At 49.4% G+C, this 20,389-nt stretch overlaps 1 protein-coding gene across 5 annotated transcripts in view; it reads left to right on the top strand.

Annotated features, from left to right (window-relative positions):
- Window positions 1–12,173, top strand: part of SNAP47 (synaptosome associated protein 47) — a 52,166-nt gene extending 39,993 nt beyond the window's left edge. For 3 of the 5 annotated variants that reach the window (XM_028534569.2, XM_028534570.2, XM_036032779.1), the window contains one exon: window positions 9,207–12,154. In XM_028534569.2, coding sequence (XP_028390370.1) covers window positions 9,207–9,353 — 147 coding nt within the window. In that variant the 3' untranslated portion in view covers window positions 9,354–12,154. Of the gene's footprint in view, window positions 1–9,206 lie in introns of all 5 variants that reach the window. The other 2 variants (XM_036032780.1, XM_036032778.1) reach the window with 2 other exon arrangements.
- The last annotated feature ends 8,216 nt before the right edge of the window (window positions 12,174–20,389 follow it).

Raw genomic sequence — 20,389 nt, forward strand, 5'->3', positions numbered from 1 at the left:
GGGTGTCCTCATGTCAGCTGTGCAGCAGCACCAATGCATTAGGAAGACAGGTGGCTGGCAACCTGCAAGGGATGTGGCACAGACAGTGAGACCTTCCTGCCAGGCAGGTAGGTGGTCAGGACTGTGTCCTGTAAGCAGTTTGGAGTCACTGAGGACTGGGTGAGGAGTGGTGGGACAGCTTCAGACCGTTGCCCATTCCCCCCAGGTTCTCTTCTTGTTTTGTGCCTTTGGAACCTCTGCCTGTCTGTTCATTCTTTAATTGTGGGGGAGGTTTTTATGATGCTGTTTTTATTTACGGCTTTGATACCAGTCTAGATATGCCAGTGAGCTGGTCCACTGTTACTTTAATTGTGAATAACAAATAAATGTTCCTGACATAACATCCTATGTCATTTCTAAATGTTAAAACCATACTTGGTAATTGGGAAAAGGTGCTAGTAACTTCTGACATCCAGTCACCATTGGCACTTCAGTAGGACAACACATGCCCCAGGATAAGCCCTGGGTTAGGAATTGGGGTCCTGGCCCTGCCCTGTTGGCCCTTAGACGGGGGTGGGCTGCTCCTCCCGTGGCCTCAATCACCATGGATGAAAGGCAAGGAAGGCCCTGACTTCAGTCCCCACTGTCCATGGCAAAAACTAAAATGTCACGCCTTTTAATTATTCATTCATGATTTTTCTGTCTGCAAAGTTGGTTAACTAGGTCACTGGTAACTGTGAGCACTGCTTTGACAGACAGCAGACAGACACACAGCACCCCCTGCCCCACCCTGCAATCCCCAGAACAGCCGTCAGCTCTTGTCACGTTGAATGTGGTCACCTCGCTAGCATGGGCCATGTTGTCTGAGGCCATGGTTGTTCAGAGTGGGAAGGCCTGCCCAGCTTGTGGCTGTGTGCCACCTGCAGCAGACAAGAGGCTGGGCAGGTGCGCTGAACCTCCCTTGCATAGAAGCCGTAGCTCAATCTGGGCTGCATGTCTCAGGGCATATGAGTCTTGGGAATGTGTCCGTCCTTCCAATGCCCTGGGAATTGTAGATGGGAAGGGGCTGCCAGATAAGGAGCTCTAGGAATCCAGACCACGCCAGCATCCCAGGGAGCCTCTCCCAGAGCAGCTGTGGCTGTGGTGGGGGTATGTGGGCGCAGGAAATGCACTCTGGCATTTGGAACAGAGGATGACTTGTTCTCTATGGAATATTTTCCTATCTTCTCAGTCAGCATTTCAGTGAACCTTGAGTCCTAAAAGTAGGTGTTTGATTGTTCTGAGTGCCTGCCTATGGAAGGTTATAGATGTATATTATTTATATCGACTACAGCCATGTTTTTAATTATGGTAAAATACATATATAATACAAATTTTGTCATTTTAACCTTTTTACATGTGCAATTCAGTGGCATTAATTACATTCAATATATACAACCATCACCACCATTGATGCTTCCAAAACTGTTTCCCCTTTCTGCAGCCCCTGGGCACCACTAATCGCCTCTGTCTCTGCATTTGCCTGTCCTGGGCACCTCCTCTAAGGTGCATCCCATAGTCTTCCTTTGTGTCTGGCTTTTTTCACTTAGTATTATGTTTTCAGGGCTTATCCATTTTGCAGAATGAGTTGGAACTTCTTTCCTTTTTATGGGTATATAATATTCTGTTGTATGGATACCATATTTTGTTCACCCATTTATCTGTTGATAGATACCTGGTTGCTTCTGCCTGTGACCCTTGTGACTCTGCTGCTGTGAGCATCCATGCAACAGCATCTGTTGTATGTCGTCTGTGAGTCCTGCTTTCCACTCTCTGGGGCATATTCCTAGGAGTGAAATTGCCTGTTCTCAGGGTAATTCTACGTTTAGCTTTTTGATGAATTGCCAAATTGTGTTTAATCGTAGCTCCAGCATTTTATATTCCCACCAGCAATGCATGAGGATTTCAGTTTTTCTATATTGTCTCCAACACAGTTTGAGATTTTCTTTTTTTTTTTAAGGTTTTATTTATTTAGTTTTAGAGAGGGAAGGGAGGGGGAGAGAGAGAGAGAGAAACATCAATGTGCGGTTGCTGGGGGTCATGGCCTGCAACCCAGGAATGTACCCTAACTGGGAATCGAACCTGCGACACTTCGGTTTGCAGCCCGCGCTCAATCCACTGAGCTACGCCAGCCAGGGCTTCTTTTTGAAAAATTTAAAATTGTAATAGCCATCCTGGTGGATGTGAAGGGCTCTCATTGTGGTTTTGATCTGTGCACCCCTGACGACTGCCGTTGTGAACATCACTTCATGGTTCATGGGCCCTTCGTATGTCTTCTCTGGAGAAGTGTCTGTTCAAGTTCTTTTCCCATTTGCTAATTGGTTGTTTATCTTTTTGTTTAAGTTGTAGGGGTTCCTTATATATTCCAGATATCAAACCCTCTTCAGATATGTGATTTACAAATACTTGTCCCATTCTGTAGGTTGTCTTTTAACTTTCTTGGTAATGCCCTTTGATGCAATTCTACCAAGCCCAGCTGGTGAACTGCAGTCCAGTTCTGGCATTAATTAGTTGTCCATTGTTAGCACAGGCCCCACCGTGGGCCTGCTCCTCAGCAGGACTGCCCCTCCTTGAGACACCAGCTGCAGTGGGGTCCCCAACAACCTGTACTTCTGACCAATGGGCTACAGGTCTGGGGGGTTCCCATGACCCCTCTCAGGTTTGGTAGTTCATGAGAGCTACTCACACAGTGCAGGAACTCACTCCATGTAGGGATACAAAGGGTGCATACAGATAGGGAACAGCCAGATGCAGAGACGTGTGGGGTGAGGTCTGGGAGGGCCTCCTTGGAGCTATGCTCCCTACTACCCATCCACTGGCAGCACTGGGCACTACCCTCCCTGCTCACCACACAGGGCTTCCCTGAGGCGCGTGGGGTTTTACCAGTGTCTTCCTCCCTTGGTGTGCTGGTGTTCTAGTAATGTGGTTTGTCACAGCCATTGATTTTCTTACACAGTGAACCACCTTTGCATTCTGGAGTAAGTCTCTGGATTTGGTTTCTAGTATTTTAGTACGTTATATTTTATTTTCATTTGTCTCAAAAAATTTTACTAATTTCTCTTTGACCTATTGGTTAAGAATATGTTAATTTCTACATATTTATGAATTTTCTAGTTTTATAGATTTCTAGTTTTATCCCACAGTGGCCAGAGAACTTACTTTCTGTTACTTTAGTCTCTTTGCAGTTGAGGCTTGTTCTGGGGCCCAGCACGCCGGCAGCCTTGGCGACCTCTGTGCGCACCTGGGAAGGATGTCTGTGCTCAGCTGATTGGGGATCTGTTAGGTCCTGGTGATGTGTAGTGTTGTTCAACTCCTCTGTTTCCATTGCTGATATCATTTTACTAACTTTTTTAAAATGGCAGGTGTTAGTTGGCTTTCAGTTCAGGCTGGGAAGTCGGCTTGTGTGGTTTGAGGAGAAGGACTGGACTGAACGTGGGAACCAGTTCCACCTCACGTCCTCAACAGCACATCTGCCCGTCCCTTCTGTAACATGGGGGCCTGGTCTCCAGTGGTCAGAGACTACCTTTGTGCCACCGTGGCCTTGCGCAGGCTGCACCTTTCCCCGATGTCCTGCCACACTTTGCAGGACAGGGCCCCTTCAGAAGGCTTGTGTAGAGATGAGGAGAGAGGGCCTGCACCTTTTGGCGCGTTGTTTGTGAGCTCCAGACAAGTGTGTCATTGGGTCTTCAGTAGGTCGCAAGCCTGTCAGCATGAAAAGCCTCAGACCTAATGCATTTTCTGTGTGTTTTATACTCAGAATTGCCTATTGAGGGCTTACTTCCACATGTAAGAGAGACCTTCAGGGAATTGAGTGTCTTCCTTTCTTCTTTTCACCTGGTTCTTGTGGGAAACACTGTTTAAGGTCTGGTGGCAGGTTGGCTCCCAGGACCCCTCTGCTCACAGGAAGTGCTCACCTGTGCTTTCCCCAGGTGGACCTTGAGTTGGAGAGAGAGGCCACTTGTGACTGAGGTGGCCTGGTCCCTGCCGTGCAGGCTCGCCCCTGGCTTGTTCAGCAGGCTTGTGCTCAGCTCTGCTGCCCTGTGTGCTGGGAGGGGACGTGAGGTTGGGGGCACATGGGCCCCTAGAAGAGAACCCCATACCGGGGCCTTAGGAATGCAGAGGGACCTGATGGGACATGGGGGTGGTCTGTGAGTGCTGGATGTGACAGATTGTAGCCTAAAATCTTCTTTACAGCCCCCAGAGCTTCGGCAGTGCTGGAAGCCTGTTTTTCCCCCTTCGCCTTCTCTGTAGTGTATTAATGACCCCAGCCGGCAGGACTGTTGGGAGTTGGAAGTTGCAGACAGCTTGATTTATCCCAGCTCTGTTCTTAAATGGTTGCTAATTGCTCACTGTAAGAAAATTCAGTTTTGCAGTGAGTCAGCTTAATAACAAGATGAGGGCAGACAATCTAGCTTATACTAAACTAACTTTAAGTGCTTAATACTGTAGTAATGCTCTGAATCCTAGAGATTTTCTCATGAGGTAAAACAAATATTTTCTTTTTTCTGACTGTAAGTTGAGACAACGGAATATTACAGACATTCTGGAAACACCAGGCCCATACGTCTGTGTCCCCTGTCCTTCCCTTGGTGCAGTGACAGCCGCTTAGGACTCCCTGGAGGGCTCAGCTCGCTGCAGAGCTCGGAGCAGTGGCTCAGGGGAGGCACAAACGTTTAAACATCTGTTTTGGTAAGTGGACCTGCCCTACTGGAGGAGCCATTTTCCATAACTTACTTTCTGTTTTTATAAACAAGAGAGAGGTAGTTGGAAGACAAAAATGTCTCCATGTCCACGCTCGTGTTGCTGTCCTGAACTGGTGGTGTTGGGTGGATGGAGGTGCCCTGGTGTGCAACGAGGTCGAGGTTCGTCACCTTCAGGAGAGGACAGTCCCGGGTGCTCTGTCCCGGGCACTTCAGGTGCCTCTACTTCCTGCCTGAGTGTGTGGCTTCCCCTCCCCAGTCCTGGAGGCTGGTGAGCATGGCACCTTTGGGGGAAGGGACCCTGCAAGTGGAGGAGTGGGAGAACCCCTCCCCACCAGGCATGGGCAGCCAGTAGGTACTTTCCCATCTTGCCTGTGCTGAGTGCATTTCTGAGTGTGTATTTCTTTGGAATTTATAAAGCTATTTCCTTATAACACTCGCACTTTTAACCAGGTAATTCTACATAGGCATGAATATGGCTGGAAAGAAAACTTCTGGGTGTATTAGTGTTGCACAGACTCAGAGGAGAGTCTACTTTGAGCCTGGTCTTTGACTCAGAACCCCAGGAGGGCCCCTCTGACCGTCCGGCTGACATTTCAGAGGCTGGCAGTGTCCTATGTGAATGACTAGACAGCTTGTCATCCTGGGCCACAGAAGTAACAACTGTTTTAAGGTTTGGCCAGTCTTCCTATTCACCCTTCTTTCCATCCATGTTATATAGAATGCACACAATGCCATTTAATTACTTCAATCCCTGTCTTAAAGGAAAAAGATGTGGGACCTACATCGTGAGGTACCAGTAATTTGGTGTTTTACTCAGGAATCGTCTTTGTGCAATTAGTAAAAGTCCTTTTTATGTTTTTGCAGAATTAATTTCAAGTACAGTTTTTACAGAGCAGCCAAGGGTCTCAACAGGCTGCACAGAATGAAGGCTACAGTTATGGCCATCCTCTGGGAGACATTTCTAAGTCAAAAAGTCCAGGAGAGCCAGCCCTTGTTTGTACTGCATCAGTAAAATGCTCAGCATCTGCAAGTCAGCTGTTCTTGCTCACAGAACAAGTAGGACATGCCTACTGTGACTGTGCTGAGTGACCACAGACATGGGGGTGCAGCTGTTCTTGCTTTTGCCACTGTTTCATTGTGGATGGGGGCAGAGGTGGTCCACTCAGCTCAGTGAAGCAGGTGGCTGGCCCAGGGACATGTAGGGGCACACAGGGACTGTCATGGAATTGGGAGTACATGGGCAGGCTGTCATATGGCAGCATGGTCCTCTGCTATGTGGCGTAGCAGCCACCAGCTACATGTGGCTGCTGAGCACTTGACAACTGGCTGGTCCAAGTTGAAATATGGCAGATGTAGTGTTCATACCGGCTTGCTAAGACTTCATAGGAAAAAAGGATATAAAATATCCCATTAATAATTGTTTGTTAATTTCATGTTGAAATGATACTATTTGGAGTTGATTGGGTTAAATATTACTAAAATTAATCACACTTACCATTTTCTAGTTTTTAAAGTATATTAGGAAATTTAACATTACAAGTGTGGCTTTCCTCACTCTAGACCCCTTGCCACCATTGCCCAGGGCTCAGCAAGCCAGCACAGCCCTGACCCCAGCCTCCCATGGTGTGGGAATGTCCTGCCCCTCTGGTGGTAGGCCTTTGGCCATTTTTAAAGGGATGTTTTCCATCTCTCTCTGTGTCATAGTGATGTGACCTCTGTCATTGCACTGTGACCCCTGGTTTCTCTGTGACAGTCATGTCAGGGCCACCCTGGGAGCTGCATCCCAGGAACGTAGGAAACAGGTGAGTCAGCCAGCAGCCTCAGCCAGGTGTGGACAGCAGAGTGGGTCTGAAGGTTAGCAGAAGCCACGTACCTCAGCCTTATCTGACTAGGGTGGCTGGGGGGTGAGGACACAGGACATACGTGTGTGCATACACTCGGACCACAGTGTACTTTCCTGTGTGAGTGGATGTCAGTGTGGAAGGAGCCAGGGGAAGGCACCCCGGGATTGTGACAGTGTGTGTCCAGCCATGGCCCTGGTCTGGATTTGGATTTTGGGGGCTCTTCTCTGAGCTCTGTCCTGACCTGCAAGGAAGGAAATAGTGGCTGCCTGCTGAGAGCCCGTCTCTGCCCTCCACTTGGCCCAGGGGTGGCTGTTTAGAGCCTGGGGCCTGGTGCTTCTGAAGGATAGTGCAGTTGGAAATGAACTGGACCCCACTTGGACACGACTGACAGTGACCTAGATGGTGCAGAGAGTGGCAGGGTCTATGCAGCCCCAGCACCCAATGCAGGAGAGAGGCCCCAGGGGTGTCTGCTCAGGTGTGGGCATGTGGCACAGGCCAGTCTTCCAGGGGACATTTTGTGCACATTCCTGGTAGAGCACCTTGCTACCACACTAAAGATGGGGTAAGTCCAGAGGGAGCACTTGATCAGAGAAAGCAACGTGGCAAGACCTGGCATGGTGGTGAGCGCTGTTTCTTTCATGAGTTGTGATTCGGCTGATGGAGTTTCCACCAGCTCCCAGGGGTGCAGAGAGGTGGTACCTGAGCCTGGGCACTGGGGTCATGACTCACTCATGTCTGGTGTCGAAGGTCCGGTGACAGTGCTGTATTTGGAGAGAGGTATGGGCTGGGTCCTGCTTCTGCCACCAGCCTGCGTTTGGCTGCCTAGGGACAGCCTTGCTCTGCCCATCCCTTTCCCTCCATGGGGGGGTTCGGGGGGTGGGGGGGTGGCATCCAGTGCCTCATGGAGCACTCACAGTTTCCTCAGCTCATTCATACCTATGACCTCACTGCAGCCTCCTCAGTCCTGGGGAGGGAGCTGACCGTGGGAGCCCTAACGTCACCCTGTCTTGACCCTGTTTCGCGATAACTGGAGGTAGCAGCCCTCTGGGCATTTGGTGGCGGCCAGGTGGTTAGGCATTTCTCCTGATTCTCAGCACAGAGCTGCCATGTGACCTAATGGGGTGCCGTCCCCAACACCATGTGGGGCTGTCCACTCTGTTGTCCCAGGGGCAGCATTGTCCTGGACCACCTGGTGGGACCTGTGGCCAATACCATTGTGGGGCACAACGTGTTATCAATATATTGAACTTGGGGTCCTCTGGGGTGGTCATCCAGGCTGTTCCCTGAGGACGTCCATCCCTGTGTGACAAGGCAGGTTGACCCCTGGGACAATGGCCACTCGTGCTGACTCATATTCTGTGTTTCTGCTTCTCAACCTAACCAGGGATCTGAACATTTCCCTGAAAGAGGCATTAACATTTACAGTAAGTAGTTGGTCATTACAGTTTCTCTTAAAATCATTCCTTTTGTCATCTTGAGGATATTAAATTTTTCAGCCCAGGCTCAGTAAGAATGTAGTTAAAATACATTTCACAATGCAGTTCGTCTCAGTAGACTTGTCATAAAACAGCTGTACTTGCTGGTTTATGAGACACTGTGTGAGGATGACATGAGTCACAAGTTAGGGAAGGGCCACAGCCCAGCCTGACCTGCTTCCCCACTCTGCTGCTGGAGCAGCCTCTACCCCTCGGGTGCCCACGGCCTCCCCTGTGGTATCACTGGGGCTTGTGGCATTTCTCTGCCCTCCATGTGTCCTCACCCATGTCCCTTCTCTGTCTCCCAGAGCCCCAGGCCCTGTGCTTCCTGGTCAGTTTCCTTGTGTCTCAGTTTCTCAGACTGGGGGCAGGAGTGAGGGGTGGGGGTCTGTGCTATGTGATTTGGGTTATTTGTGGCATGTTCTATTCTGCCTTTCGTATTTGTATGTGAAGTGGTTTCAAGCATATGACAGTGGGATTTTGCTTTTCTTTTTAATTACTGTGGGGGTTTTTTAGATTTTATTTTAAAGAGAAGGGAAGGGAGGCAGAAAGAGAGGGAGAGAAACATCAATGTGAGAAAGAAACATCTATTGGTTGCCTCTTATACACACCCCAACTGGGGACTGAACCCACTACCCAGGCATGTGTCCTGACCAGGAATCCAGCCGGCGACCTTTGGCTTTGTGGAACAATGCCCAACCAACTGAGCTACACTGGTGAGGGCTTAAATATTGCATTTTGAGATTGAGTGCATGGTTGGGCCCTTGGGTACAGACAGGTAATGAACACAATGATTGGGCAGTAGCTGGGAACTACTGGGTCCCAGTCGTGGGCCCGCTGTTCTGGTGGGAATTCCTCAAGGATGTGAGGTGTCGGTGACACAGCACACCGTGAGTTCTAATAGCAGCGCCCCAGGGACTCGTGGTCAGACTGCCGCCCGTGGCCTGGAGCAAGGCCAGGGGCAAAGGCGTCATCTCCCAACAGCTCTCAGTCAGCAGCAGAGCCCAGATCCAAACCAAGCTCTCGCTCTGGGCTCCACCATGGGGGTGTATCATCCCCCCTGACTCACAAAATTCCTTAAGTATTGTGAAAATGATGGAAATAAACATTGTCTGTCTTTGAGAGGTTACATTAAGTCAGCCCCTCTTTCTTTGTGCTCCTCCCAGATCCTGGGGAGGCTGAAGGGTCTCGCCTTGGAGGCCAAGGCGGAGCTGGAGAGACAGGATGAGGCCTTGGACAGCATCGCCACTGCTGTGGACCAGACAACCCTGACAGTTGACAAGCACACTCGACGAGTGAGAAAACTGACCTAGAAGGACAAAAGTGCAGAAATGAGAGCTTTTGATGAGAATCACTTCTCTTGGTATGTCATCCTCAACCTCTGCATGCTGCCTTCAGATGCAGACGCCAGGAGGACCCAGGGCGGCTGTGCAGACCAGGGGCAGCCATGCGGGGTCCCCTGCAGAGCACCAAGGTGCAGCTGCAGGAGGGGAGTTCTGTCTGTGGACATAGCACACAGTGTTCTGCCCAGGTCCTCTCGAATTGCTGGGGAGTTGGAAGCACCCACGAACTCAAACTCAGCTGAGCCCCGGCGGGCCCTGCACAGCCACGTGGCTCCACAGTCAGGGTGGGCTATGCCCAGCACTCGGGGACTGCTTTGCATGGCCACACCCGAGGTTCCCAGCATCTCCAGTAGCTGCACTGTCATCCTTTCTCTGCTATTGTTAGGCATAAAGGGAAGGTTTAAGTCTCTGTGAATGAAGTCTGCTCACCTTTAACCCAGCATGTCTAAGTGCTGTAGGCGCATCCTGCATCCCAAGTCCCTCCTCCACCTCTATGCAGCCTGCACCTGCCCACTCCATGGTCGCTCAGCAACCCCCTCACTTGTCCATCTCTGGTGGACAGGCCAGTTTCTAACTGAATCTAAAAGGCTAGTATACCTTGAGGTCATCATAGAAACACCTAAAATACTATTTCATTGCCCAGTTTTTAGCCAAATGAGAAAATAGTACATACTGTACCTGTTTAAAAAAGTGTTGATTTTTGCTTTCACTGCCACATTTCTATCCAGAAACAAAAGAAAAGTGCTACTATGAGAATGTTTTTTGAAGACACTCATTGATGCTGCTTTTTGCTCAGTTTGGAGTCTGTGAGAGGCCCCTCGGAGGGAAGAGAGGAACATAGAGAAGTGGGCATCTCCCAGGCTCCTTTGAAACAGCCCGGGGGATGGACACAGAGAGCCTCCTCAGACCTTGGGGAGTGTCTGCAGCTGCTGGGAGGCACCCACAGGCCCTGCAGTGCCCACTAGGTTCACACAGAAATCCAGAAAAAGCACACACGTGCTGGGTTTACCCAGAGACTCACACATGTGTACACATGTGCATGTGCAGAAAGTGCACTCAAGTTGGGCTCACCCAGACACTCAGAGCACACATACCCACACACGGGCTCCAGTCCCTCAGCCTGAATCAGTGGGAGTGTGGTGATCTCCACATGTTTCTGCTGGGTAGGCAGGCAGGAGCCAAAGACTGGGTTTTCCACATACAGCACTGGAGAGCCCTGAGCAGAGAGAGGAAAACAAACCTGCCCACCTAGAGAGTGCTGCTCAGGAGTGCCATCAGCCTGCCCAGGCTGTGTGACACCCATGTGCCCTAAAAAGGGGCACCACCCAGCACCATAGCTTGCATTGGACACGCCTCTGGAAGCAGGGCCTCACCCTTTCTGTCCTGTGAGCTCTAGGCCTCACTCCTTCCCTGTCAGTCACCTGGGGATGTGTAAACCCCAGCCCCTCTGGGCATGAAGGTGTGTGTGGGACCCAAATACTTTCCCCTTTGAGAATTATTCCCCTCCCTTTTCACTCCTACCTGTAATTAAATCAGTAGAGACTGTGGTCTGTCTTTGGAATAAGCAGCCCTCCAGGCTCAGAGGCTATTTAACCTTGGCCCTCTGTCTGCTGCATTCTGATTCTGAGTGGGCTCAGGGTGCCCACACTGTGCAGTGCTGGGTTTCTGCCGCCCTGATGAAGCCCTGCATAGAGTGTAGGACAACAGGCACATCCACCCCCCAGGTCAGGAGGCCGGGAATCCAAGGTCAGTATTACAGGGCTGGGCTTCCTCCTGAGGCTCCTTCTGCCAAACTGAATTGATGATTGGAGTCCAAAGCACAGAAATTTACCCGTTTCCTATGGCACCAAGAACTCACTACTACAGCCCTGTTCTACATCCAGGCACTTACCACTCCCTCCCACTGCTTCCCACCCCAGTGCATCAACTCCACCTTTCTAGGCACCCCCGTTTCACCTAGGGGCACAAATTCCAATTCCTTGACTCCCACACCCCACGTGATAGGAGCACCTTGTGGTGCTCCCACTGCCAAGTCTCCGTCTTCCTCTCTCCTTGCCCCTCACCTGGCTCACTGGCTTCATTTTGGGCCGTGGGGAAGGACATGAGAGGAGGGGACCTTATGATGCTCCTGCTGGACTAGAGGAAGGAGTTTAGCAGGCAAGCTGGGATCTCTCGCATCCCAATGGACACTGGTGGCTCCCCACAGGTGAGTCACACCAAGCCAGCAGACCCTCTGGAGCCTGATGGAGGCTTCAATGAGCTGTTGGCAGCACACTGTGTCTTCGGTCCTGCTCCCCTCTGCTGCGTTGGAGCTCATGCTCTGACACTGACGTTGGCCCCGGGGGCGGGGGGGTGGGGCTCTCCACACCCATATTCCTGCCCCAGAGCCTGTCTGCCGATTCTATCAGTAATGGCATCAGTTTGTTGCTGCCCTGCATGGTGTTTGCAGTTCTTAAGACAGTGCTCTGAGCTCAGTTATGCATCATGTGGAGGTGAACATAGTGCAAGTCCTGCCTCTAACGCAGTTGTGAGACTCACACTGAGCCAAACTGAACCAAAACAGCTCCAGTGTTTCATCAGAAAGGGCTGACTCTTGTTTGCTTAGGGCAGGGTTCGGCAGGCCTCCTCTGAGAGTACAGGTGGTAATCACTTCATCCTCTGAAATTGTATGGGGTCTGCCACAACACCTCAGATTTGCTGTCTGCAGGAAGGCAGCATGGACTCGGGGGCAGTGGGTGTGCTGTGTTCCAATAAAACTGCCTGTGAAACTAGAATTTTATGTGTCACAAATGTGATTCTTGTTTTGATATTATTCTTTCAACCAGTGAAAATTCAAATGGGCCCTCAGTGTGCAGGCGGCTATGCTGTGCTGAGGTTGCGTTTGCTTACCTGCCTGGGGCTGTGACCTCCCCAGGCTGCAGCTGCACTTGTTCAGCACTGTCTGTCCTGGAGGGTGACTCACTGCCCTTGGCCCCAAACTGGAATGGCCTGAGCCCTCCACATGACTCTGCTGCCAGTGCCAAAGCCAGCCCAGGGCCACAGCCTGGGGCCTCTTTCCCTGGCTGCACTCCTCTGTCTGGGGCCCTTTAACAGTGGGGCTGGGAAGAGGGGTGTGGTGGGGAGCAGAGAAGAGCCAGACAGCCCATGCCAGTTTTCACAGTGATTTTCTCTGGATGCCCCAAGTCAGCATACAGAAATTTTAGGAGAGAGGAAAAAACAAAAATCCATCAGCCCTTGAGACATTTTCAAACACCACGAAACAGCCAACTGTATGCAGTCTGTCGGGGTGGGGCTTTGGTTTGGTTTGGGGTCTGATGAAGTGCCTGCCTGGAGATAGCTGTCCTGCTGAGGCAGGAACCTTGTGAGACCACATGACAGAGTGGGGGAGCCCTCTGAGGCCCATTGGCCTCCCTGGGAGGAACCCCTCCACCTACTGCTGCCCGTTTGTTAGCTGTGGGTTTGGGTAAAACTTGAAAGACACACAAATTGTCATCAGTTTTCACATTTGCAACTGATCTCTACATGCACGTCCAGCTTTGGCACTGGCTGGAACCTGGCACAGCAGTGGGCTCGCCGGGGAGGCAGTTTCTCTGGGTTACTTTGAAAGTGAGAAGCCACAGGGCTAGTCCTGCAGCCTGTCTGAGGGCGGGGGCATTCCTGCTTTCCAGAAGGCCGTTAGGCTCTGCCCTTCCTCTAAGTCCTCAGAGAGGCAGAGAGGGCAGGCGACCATTCGCAGACACCAAGAGCTGCTCATGCTGGAGAGCCACATGGACCACATGAGGTAGCCATAGTGAAGGCCACTGGACCTGGATAAGGAGCCTGGCTGTAGGGCAGGGAGCTGGGAGCAGGACTGGTCCAAACTGTGCTCTTGTCCTGACTGCACATCCAGGGTCCCATGGAGGTAGACACGCATCCTGAAGCTGTGACCACCATCCCATGACACACGGCTGCTGTCCTAGGGTACCTGAGCCACAGAACCCTCCAGCGCGTTCTGTCATGGGTCTGAAGCAGCACCCACTCCTCAGGGCTCTTTGGATTTGACTCACCATCTCATCCCGACCTCTGCCTCTTCCTCTCATCCTGGGGATGGAAGAATTTGAGTTGAGGGACGAGCTACTTACTTCCCCCCAACAATCCCTTCTGTTCAAGCAGGCTGGAGCAGTAGGGCAGGGACACACTTCCTAGATGAGTGAAGGGCCAGTGTCTGTCGTGTGCCTGCAGAAACCCAAGTGGCCAGCGTGTGCACGGATGCCTCTGGACTGCTGCCCTGGAGTCCCTTCCTCTGCACTCTCTGGCTGCCCCACTGCCCAAGGCAATCATCCTGGGGGAAGGGAAGCAGCCAGTGGCTGGGCTTCCACACCATGGGGTGAGGACAAGCAAAGAAGGCACAGCTCCATAAGTCCCGGCTTGAGCCTTGGGCTGTACCTTCCCATGGAAGTGATGCTCTGGAGGGAAGTTCAGTTCTGCATGTAGGACAAGGGCACTGAGACCCCTGCTGGGGAGGGAAGAGTAGGAAAGAGGATGATGTGAGCAGGTCAGAGGACAAGTGCAGGGCTCATTTCCAATGCCCAGCAAGTGCTGCCTCTGAAAATCAGATGCTCATGTCTGTTTCCATGCACAGAGTGTCCCTGCAGAGACTCTGTTCATGCCTCTTCCAGCTGAGGGGATGGACACGCCCAGGGTCCACACCTGAGTCTCTGGCAGCAGCGGTCCTCCATTTACACAGTAGGTCCTGACTGTTCAGGAAAGCAAGCCTGCAGGAGAGACAGTGTGGCCAGAAGAGAAAGGGTCCCACATCATGAGGTGTGCCAGGACAGGCCAGTGCTACTCAGGGTGCACATGATAGAACCCGAGTGCACAGGTGCAGACCCGCCCATTCATGGGCCCTCTCAGAGTGCACTGGCTCCTACCTGGGGTGGGAGTTTCCTGCTGAGCACACGATGCCTTACTTCCCAGGGTTCTTGTCCTATGAGGTATGGGTGTCCTGATCTCTCTAGCACAGACCAAAGTCCAAGAAGTACCTGAACCAGCAGCCCCATCACTCACATTGCTGGAGTGTGCCAGGCATGAGGGAAGTTGTCATGTCTTATCCTGTGAGACAGACGTCTGCCTTCCTGGCATCCCAGACTGGCCCGAGGTGACTGAACGCCTACAGCCTGCTCAGCTCTGCCTTGTCATACTGCCCAACACCAGGACATTGCCATGAGTAGGGTCTCATCCCCCACCCCTCACTGTCTACTGACTTCAGATTCCTCCTTAACTCCATATAATTCTTCATGACCTGTTCATCTCAAGAACCTTAACCTTAGTGCCTCTGCAGAGATACCTTTTCCAAGTAAGTTCACAATTACAGGTTCCTAGAATTAGAACTCAGACATATATTTCCAGGCAACACTTCCACCAATGATAGTCTGCCCTCTATTCCTGTCAAATTCACATCCATTCCACATATAAAATATATTTGCTCCATCCCAAAATCTCCAAAAGTCTCAATCATTGCACAGCAGATCTTTGTCCAAAAACCTCATTTGATCATAGTGCTAGTCTCTAACTCCAGTGAGGTTATGGGATAGCCCCTCCCTGGGCAGCCTCCTCTCCACCTCAGGCTGTGGGACCAGAAGGCAAATGAGCTGCTGCCACAGGGAAGGGGTGGATGAGTCACTTCAGAGAGAAATTACATGGACATGAGAGAGGTACCCCAATTCCTGTTTTGCTCTGGCATGTGAGGAGCTGGAAACGGGCACTCCATCCTCACAAGCATCCAAACCTGAACAAACTGAAATTCAACAGCTCCTCTTTGGTCCTTCAGAGAAATGAGGTCATAGGGCAAACCCCCCAAACTGGGGAGACAGGTGAACCCAGAGAATCACAACTTGCCAGAGCAGAAACACATGACCAGAAAGCCCTGGGTGGAGAACCAGTGCTGGGCAGGAAAACCTGAGCTATAACTGACAAATGCTAGAGGCTCAGTGTGGACAAGACAGAGTTCAACACCCCAGGGGCCCACACTTCTGTGAACTTAGCCTCTGGGAGCCATACCAGGTCCTCCCACTGAAGGTGGGAGAAAAATCCCCCCCTGATTCAGGTGGGGTGCTGGGGGAAGTAGCCATTGTGAATCCCAGAACATCAGTTCTTCCACAAGACCTGCCCTCAGGAGAAGTCCTTGCCCCAGAGCCTGACCCACCAGGGGAGGGAAATGCCCACCTCGGCCCCTTTGTCTTCCTGGTCCCAACCAAGGGGGGCTGAGAAGCACGTGTGGAGGTCACAGCCCAGGATACAGGCCCACCAATCCTGAGACCTACTTGTTGAATTATAAAATGCTTCCCCATCCCCACAGCTCACGGACACATCACTCAAGTTCCTTTTATGCAACACATATCTGGCTATCAAGAAAAAATTACAAGCATACCAAATGACAAAAAATACAGTTTGAAGAGACAGCAAGCATCAGAACCAGACATGCAAGGATGTTGGAATTGTCAGACTGGAACTTAAAACAACTGTGACTAACATGGTAAGGACTCTAATGGGTAAAGTAGACAGCATGCAAACACACATGGGCCATGTAAACAGATGGAAATTCTTAAGAATCAGAAATAAGTGCTAGAGATAAAAACATTGTAAGAAATGAAGAGTGCTTTTGGTGGGCTCATTCAGTAAGCTGGACACAGTGGAGAACACAATCAGTGAGCCAGAAGACATGTCAAGAGGAACTTCCAGAATGGAAAAGCAAAGAGAACTGAGACAACAAACAAACAAACAAACAAGCAAACAAACCATAAGCAAACCCTGCACAGAATGTCCAAAGACTGTGGACAACTACGAAAGATGACACATATGTGTGATGGGAAGACAGGCAGAGAAGCAAGACAGAATCCACCAGAACTATTTGGAGCAATAATAACTGGGAATTTCCCCTAAATTAATGGAAGTCACCAAGCCACAGATCCAGGAAGCTCAGAGTACACCAAGCAGAATAAATGCCAAAACAAAAGCAAACAAAAACCACACCTAGGCACATTGCATTCAAACTTAAGAAAATCAAAGATAAAAGATCTTGAAAGAAACCAAAGGGTAAAAAATCACCTTGCCAAAGGACAAGTAGAACCCATAAACATTAAAATGATAAAAGATTATGAAAAACTCTATACCCACAAATTTGATAACCTAGATGAAATAATTTGATTCCTTGAAGTATACAATCTGCCAAGACTCACATAAAAAGAAATAGACAATCTGAATAGGCCTATTAATAAGTTGACTCGCCCTGGCTGGCTTAGCTCAGTGGATTGAGTGCGGGCTGCGAACCAAAGCATCGCAGGTTTGATTCCCAGTCAGGGCACATGCCTGGGTTGCAGGCCACGGCCCCCAGCAACCGCACATTGATGTTTCTCTCTCTCTTTCTCCCTCCCTTCCCTCTCTAAAAATAAATAAATAAAATCTTTAAAAAAAAAATGTTGACTCAATAACTTCCCCAAACAGAAAGCACCAGGCCTAGTTGGGTTCATTGATGAACTTTGCCAACATGTAAGGAAGAATTCATATTAATTCTTTACAATCCCTTCCAGAAGATAGAAGGAGAGAGACTGCTTCCTGACTCATTCTGTGAGGCCAACAAAACCAAAGAGATAGCAAGAAAAGAAAACTGCAGATCCATATCATGACCATAAATGCAAAAATCCTCTACAAAATGCTAACATATCAACAATGCATAAAATAATTACACACAATGACCAAGTGGGATTTATTCCAGGTATGCAAGGCTAGTACAGCATTCAAAAATCAATATAACCCATCACATCCACAAACTAAGAAGATAAATCACATGATCACATCAATCTATATAGAAAAAACATTTGACAAAACCCAACACCTATTCATGATAAAAGCTCCCAGCAAACTAGGAGCAGAGGGAGCTTCCTCAACTTCATCAAGAACATCTACAAAAAATGTACATCTAACATCATACTTAATGGTGAGAAAGTGGAAGCTTCCCCACTAAGGTCAGGAATGAGGAAGGATGTTCCTTCTCACTATCCCTTTTAACATTACACTGAAAGTCCCAGCTAATGCAATAAGATGAGAAAAGGAAAGAAAAAAGTACACTGATTAGAAAGGAAAAATCCAACTATCTTGCTTGCAGAGGACATGATTGTCTGTGTATAAAACCTGGAAAAAAATGCACAAATCCTATGGAAACTAACAGGTGATGATAGCAAGGTCACAGGGTGCAATGTTAATGTGCAGAAGTCAATAGCTTCCCTGTACCATCAATAAAAATGTGGAATCAGAAATTTAAAAGTGTCATTTACATTAGCACTCCCCAAGATGAAATACTTAGGTAGAAATCTAACAAAATATGTACAATCCATACAAGGAAAACTACAAAAGTATGATGAAAGAAATCAAAGGACTAAATAAAGTCCATGTTCATGGATAGGAAGACTCAATATTGTCAAGATGACAGTTCTCCCAACTCGATCTATAGATTCAATGCAATCCTCATCAAAAGCCTCATGGGCTTTCCTGTGGGTACCAACAAACTGATTCTAAAGTTTATGTGAAAAGGCAAAAAACCCAGTACAGACAACTCCATGTTGAATGAGAACAGAGTCAGAGCACTGACCCTTCCAACTTCACAACTCCTGTGCAGGCACAGTATTTGAGGCAGTGTGGGACAGGTGAGAGAACAGGCAGATCAGTGGAACAGAGCAGAGAGCCCAGAAATAGACCCACTTAATATATAATAAATATAGGCAACTGATCTTCGACAAAGGAGCAAAGGAAATACAATAGAGCCAAGGTAGTCTTTTCAACAAATGGTGCTGGAACAACTGGACATCCCCATGCAAAAGAAAGGGAGGGAGGGAGGAAAAGAAAAGAATTCAGCTAGACATAGACCTCACACCCTTCACAAAAATTAACTCAGAAGAGACCATCAGCCTAAATGTAAAACACAAAACTGTCCAACTCCTAGAAGACAGCGGAGGGGAAACCCTAGACATCCTTGCTATGGTGATGATTTTAGATAAAATATTGAAGGCCCAACTGGATTTGACTAAAATTTAAGTTTTCTGCTTCGATAATGACACTGTCGAGAGAATGATAAGACAAGCTACAAACTGGGAGAAAATATTTGCAAAAGACCCATCAGATAAAGGACTGTTATCCAAAGGACTGAATGAATAAATAAACAAACTGCTACATTCATACAATGGAATATTACTCAGTTCTAAAATGAAATGAGCTATCAAGCCATAAAAAGACATGGAGGAGCCTTTAATATATATCACTAAGTGAAAGAAGCCCATCTGGAAAGGCCACATACTGTATTCCAACTAAATGACATTCTGGAAAAGGCAAAACTATAGGACAGTAAAAGAATAAGTGGTTGCCAGGGGTTGTGGGGAGTGAGCATGGACTGGCAGAGCATAGAGGGTTCTCGGGACAATGAAGCTGCTCTGCATGATGCTGTAACGGCGGGCACATAGGTCCACAGCCATGGGGGTGTACAGCATCAAGTGATGCTGTACCTTGTGTGAACTGGGGCCTCTGTACCTATGTATGATGGTGTGTGGGTGTGGGCTCATCTTCTGTAACAAATGCAGTCTTTGCTGTGGGATGGTGACAGCGGGAGGTGCTGTATGTATGTGGGGACAGGGAGTTTATGGGAACTCTCTGTCCCTTCCACTCACTTTGCTGTGAGCCTTAAACTGATCTTTCAAAAGAGTGAACTTAAAAAAAAAGACAGGAAGGAAAGGATGGAGGTAGAGGAAGGAAAGAGTCTCCGGGCCTGAGCAGGGTGGGTTGTATTAGGTTTCAAGGCTGAGAAGAAGCCTGGGGATTCCAGGCCTTGCCCTCTGCACCTACAACTCCATGGTCATAGTCATTGGTGGAGGGGACCACGCTTGCGGCTCACTAGTGCAGTCACCTTACCTCCTGCCTGTAGAGTTTTGGAAGTCCAGCAGCCCTGTTTCACTCTGTCCCTTTTGGTCTAAAGCTGGTGGTTTTTCTGCCGATAGAACATGCTCAAACACCTTGTGGGTGGCCTGTTTGTCATGGGGACACACACTGCAGAGAAGGTCGTCTTCTGCAGAGCTCTCCTAGGCACCCCGTCCGTCTGGGGCTCCTGTATGATGGCTGAGTGCAGCCTCAGGGCATAGACTTACCCTCCCTGGCCACATTGTCAGCCTTCTCTCCAGGGCAGCCTTTCCCAGATATGAGTCTTCTCGCCCGAGCATCTTTTGCAATCTACACAGACTATTTCCCAAATCCTCAGGGGCTGGTTCATTTTTGCTTGACACTTCCTTCCTCAATTTATTTCTTTTCTCTCACATTTTGCTATACACAAGAAGGAGAAACCAGGCTTCACCGTCAACATTTTGCTTAGACATTTTGTCAGGTTTGTTGTTTACAAGTTCTGCTTTTCACTTTTCAGGCAAATTCTCTGCAGTTTTACAACCAGCCCCCAACCGCCCCTCCCCCGCCCCCTGATGGCCCAGCTTCAGTGACATGCTCTTTGCTTCCTCCTGACCCTTGCTGGCAGAAGCTTTAGTGTCCGTGTTTCTACTGACCGGCTAGTTGAGGTAGTCTAGGCTTTTTCTACCCTGTGTCCCAGAAATTTCAAGCTGCTATCTAATTCCAAAGCACCCCTACATTTGTAGGTATTTCTTACATCCAGGTATTCGTGTCCTGGGCTGCTATAACAAAGGTGCACAATTAGGCACTGGAAACCACAGAAAGTTATCCTGTTACCATCATGGAGGCCAGCATTCTTAAATCAGAGAGTGTACGGGCTGGGCTCATCTGGGGCTCTCCCGAGCTCATCTAGGTTGCTGGCAAAATTCAGCTCCTAGGCAGAGGGCTCAAGAGCCCTGTTTCCACTCTGGCTGTCAGCTGGGCCATGCTGAGCTCCTGTGGCTACGCATGGTCCTCAGGCTGGGGCCCCTGCATCGCCACACTGGCAGCAGTAGTAAAACCCTTCTTATGCCAGGACTCTTGGACTT

The sequence above is a fragment of the Phyllostomus discolor genome, chromosome 8 (genome assembly GCF_004126475.2).
Source record: "Phyllostomus discolor isolate MPI-MPIP mPhyDis1 chromosome 8, mPhyDis1.pri.v3, whole genome shotgun sequence".
Lineage (NCBI taxonomy): Eukaryota > Metazoa > Chordata > Mammalia > Chiroptera > Phyllostomidae > Phyllostomus > Phyllostomus discolor.